This window comes from Salvia hispanica, chromosome 3 (genome assembly GCF_023119035.1).
Source record: "Salvia hispanica cultivar TCC Black 2014 chromosome 3, UniMelb_Shisp_WGS_1.0, whole genome shotgun sequence".
NCBI classification, from domain to species: Eukaryota; Viridiplantae; Streptophyta; class Magnoliopsida; order Lamiales; family Lamiaceae; genus Salvia; species Salvia hispanica.
In genome coordinates this window covers 53,053,539-53,057,854 of record NC_062967.1, presented here as the reverse complement: position 1 = coordinate 53,057,854, position 4,316 = coordinate 53,053,539, and the positions used below count along the sequence as shown (strand labels likewise).

Here is a 4,316-nt window from a genome sequence, read left to right as displayed (position 1 = left end):
CACGACCTTGACTATCAACTACAGATTGGTTGAAGTTGAAACCGTTTAGGTTGAATGCCATGGTGCTGCTGAGGATTAATTCCTAAAGTTGGGCCAAGGTTGTTCACGCACGCTATTTAAAGATCGGAACGAAAAGTTTATTTATTGTGTTAAGCGAACACGGTGAGATTTTCTAACCTATGTATTAATATGGGCGTTCTGTTTTAGATAGCGATGTGAGCTTCCTTTTTAAATAACATTTAAGCATAGAATTAAAATATATACTCCGCACATATATATGCCAGCCCAATCTTTTAAATCCTTCTAGCCCAAACATAACCACTTGGCCCAACTTAAAAGAAAGGTGACACAACAAGATCTAGCTCCACTTCTTCCTCACCCCTCTCTTTTCTGTAATTCTTTTCAACAACCCCTGTTCTCGTTTCGTGACGCTTCCGGCGTTGAGCACCGCAATTCCTAATTACCATATGATCCATTTTGTTGGTACCAGTTGCCTTGTTTATTAGCTTGAATATGATGCAAATAATAAATTATTGGCTTGTTTATTTTGTGAGTCCCTAATTGGGCTTTGCACATGGCTAGCGTTTATTTTTTAGCCCTTTTTTGTCTTCTATTTAGCTTAATTTCACTATTATGACATGTTTAGGAATTTTCATACGTAGCAAGCTCACACCATTTTAATCAATGGAGGTTTGCTAATAGCGGGAATTAGATATATCCCGAGCAGATGTGTGATTCATTGCTAACTTTCTTAAATGAATAGTTTAAGCATTAATTCTCTTGTCATCTTAAATATTCTTATTTTTATGGGACGGAGGGAGTATCAAACTGTCATGCTAATCGACTAATGATGGAATTATTATAGGAAACGTCACACTATAATACACAGTTCACTAACACAGTCTCATTTTTACCACCATGCTTTTCTTTATCCCGTAGAAAAACCATAACAACATAAATCAGATGTCCAACATTATTAACTTCCAAAGGTGTGTCTCAATTTGTGTTTTACTACTCCCTCCGTTCCATAGTAATAGAGTCATTTTGCCATTTTGGTACGTTCCATAGTAATAGAGTCAATTCTTTTTTTAGTAAAAGTCAACACGTTTTTCCTCCCTTTTCTCTCTTTTTTCTCTCTTCATCTCTCAACCTTTTTCATTTTCTACTTTATTCTCCCTTCACTTAACTCACCTAACACAATTTTTTTTAATCTCCGTGCCGAAAAGAAATGACTCCATTATTATGGAACGGAAGGAGTACTTATCAGTAACGATGCTGTATTCTAGTACTAGTATTTATAAGAATAATAAAGTAAATTTATAGTGATCTAAATTACACATCATCACTCCAATCACACGAGAATACAAAAGTCACAATCGAAGATAGTGATCTAAATTGCACACCATCACTCCAATCACACAAGAATACAAAAGTCATATAGTACTATTACTCAGTCAAGCACTTGCAGGCAAAGGTCGTTTAACGATGGGAACCAAATGCAAAGGGTGTTTCCTTCTAAAAGCGCTTCCAAAGGTCTCTGTCATATCCAAATCTTCTTGTTTCTTCCCGTACGGCATTTTCCAATCAAAATGATAGAGAAGCATAGCAAGCAGAAGCTCTACGTTTGCCAGTCCGAATGACATTCCAGGGCACATTCTCCTTCCTGCTCCGAAGGGTATGTATTCTAGATTATTCCCCTTGAAATCAACGGAACTCTCCTCAAATCTTTCTGGTATAAACTTATCTGCATCGTTCCAATACTTGGGATCTCTTCCCAGTGCCCATGCATTCACTATCACACTGGTTTTTGCTGGGATTTCATATCCATCAATTTCACATCTTTGTACGTTCATTCTGGGAATTAAAAGCGGCAATGCAGGGTGCAACCTCAATGTCTCTTTGATGATTAATTTCATGTATTTTAGCTCATCAAACCTGGCTTCATCTACGTATCCCTTGTTGTCAAAAACCTTCCTTACTTCTTTTTGTGCCTTGTTGAGGACACTAGGGTTTCTCATCATCTCTGACATTGCCCATTCCATAGTGACAGTTGCTGTGTCGGTTCCAGCTACGAACATATTCTAAACCGGACAAGAAGTACTCAAGGATGAGTTTTCAACCCCACAATTCTCGTCATTCGTATTGATTCGAAACTATGTTATTTTGGAGCTATTTTAGGGACCAAGAGAAATTCAAACTATTTTCCAGTGAATAGATTTGAAATCATTCCATAATTAATTCCCATTATAAAGTAACCGAGTCATATCATGCATTATAAGGTAAAACCTAATGAATTAAAGAATAAAGCACGGAGACCTTTTATTCTGAAAATATGTTTCTACCTTAGTTCCAACTTAAGAATCTCAATACTAGTTTTAAGTAAGTCCATGTTTCATAAACTTGGTACAAACCCTCCCATTTCACAATGAGTTAAGTAATCCCTCTGTTACTTATTAATAGAAACAATCTTTTTCCAGTGAAAATTACGAATAGTGTGTTAAATGGATAGTTAATAAAATAAGAGAATAAAGTAAGAGCGATGAAAAGGAAATAAAGTGTTCCCTTCGTCCCAAATAGAAATGACTCAAACTTTCCAAAAATATAAAATTGACTCAATTAACATGAAACGGGAGAAGTATATAAAAGCATTTTTTACTCAAATACATACTACCTCCATATTTTAAAATTTGCAATTCTTTGCATTTTAGTCCGTCTCTTAAAAATAGAAACTTTCAAATTTTCTATTTTAGGAAACCTTTAAACCCCTTTATATTAATTTATTTACCACTTATACCTCTACTATTAAGTGGACCCCATAATTCACTGACATCAATTTCATTACTTTTTCTCTTTTCCTTTCTTACTTTATCAATTTTTCTCTTTCTCTCTCTTACTGTACTAATTATGCATTAAAACTCGTGTCGTTCGAAAGATTTTTATTTTTAAAATAGAGAGGTAGTATTCCACTAATTAATTCAAATTAGAAAGTTGAGAAATTGAGAATGAAGAAGCACTAACCAGAACCACTGCTTTAATATTATCAGTTGTAAGAGGGAATTCAGTTCCATCTTGTTGAATTCTGAGCAGAACATCCACCAGATCTTCCAAGTCGCCACCATCACCGGCAGCTTTATGCTGCTCGACGATGCTATCGAACAGCTTGTCTAATTTTCGATACATCCGTTGGGCCTTGAACCGGGCTCCGGTGATCAACGGCAGCAACTTGATGGATGGATAGAGATCGGCCAACATGAATCCTGCCCCCAACCGGATGCTCTCTTGGATTATCGAGGTCACCGTGCCCCGTTCTCTCGTCTTGGCCCCGACCACCACCCTCGTTGTAACATCGTACGACATCAAGCAAAGGCTCCCCGACAGATCAGCCGGAGATCCTTCACAAGAAGCCATCTGTTTGCAAAGACTCAAACTCTCCTCCTCTCTTATGCGGCGGAAGGACTGCACGCGCCTCGCGCTCAGGAACTCGAGCGTGCAGATCCTCCGCAGATGGCGCCACTGGTCCCCGTAGGAGGCCGTGACGATGTCGGAGTAATTGTAGGTGAGTTTCTCCATCATCAGCCCCGGGGGCCGGTTGGCGAAGTTGATGTCGTGAGTTCTCGTGACTTGTTTGGCGAAGTCGACGGAGGAGATGATGACGAAGTGGACTTCGCCGAGCTGGAGATGCATCAACGGGCCGTGTTTGGCGGCAAGTTGTCGGAACATGTGTGGGGGCGAGTCTGCGCGGAGCATGAGGTGGAGGTTTCCGATGAGAGGGAGGGTTTTGGGACCAGGGATATGTGAGTAAGTCTTTGCATATTTTGAAATTGTTTGAGATTTGAGAAACATGAACACAAACACTAAAAAGGAGAGTAGAGCTATGATTGTTGATACTATGTTAAACTCCATTATGTTTTACTTGTGTGTAACTTGGTTAGGTAAGTCTTGTGTTGTTCATCTAAGTATATATTAAGACAATCGAATGTTATGAGACTTGATTTGATTTGATATGATTTATTTTTATAGTATAAGAAAGGACTAGTACTACCTCCGTCCCTCTATAATAGAAACGTTTCTTTTCGGCACGAGATTTAAGAAATTATGTTAAAGTGAGTTAAGTGAAGGAAGAATAAAGTATGAAAGGATAAAGGTAAAGAGATGAAAAAAGAATTAAGTATAAGAGTAAAGTAAGAGAGAAGAAAAATTGGTGCTTTTTACACAACTAAAAAAGGAAATACGACTCAACTACAATGACACAACTAAAAAAGGAATACGACTAAGCTACAGAGTGACGAGGGAGTACTATTTTATATTCAAACATG

General features: G+C 38.0%; 1 protein-coding gene across 1 annotated transcript; it reads right to left on the bottom strand.

Annotated features, from left to right (window-relative positions):
• Positions 1–1,454: 1,454 nt before the first annotated feature.
• On the bottom strand, positions 1,455–3,903 carry LOC125211108 (salviol synthase-like). The gene is made up of 2 exons (XM_048110806.1): positions 3,019–3,903; positions 1,455–2,081 (listed from the first exon to the last, which is right to left on the bottom strand). The coding sequence occupies exons 1-2, from the start codon at positions 3,901–3,903 to the stop codon at positions 1,455–1,457; spliced, it is 1,512 nt and encodes a 503-aa protein (XP_047966763.1).
• Positions 3,904–4,316: the final 413 nt, after the last annotated feature.

What these genes read in the sequence shown, in the direction of transcription:
- LOC125211108 (XM_048110806.1), bottom strand. Translation starts at nt 3,903, where the DNA reads ATGGAGTTTAACATAGTATCAACAATCATAGCTCTACTCTCCTTTTTA. An exon ending in ATATTAAAGCAGTGGTTCTG is followed by an intron (nt 2,082 to 3,018) that starts GTTAGTGCTTCT and finishes TGTCCGGTTTAG; the next exon opens with AATATGTTCGTAGCTGGAAC.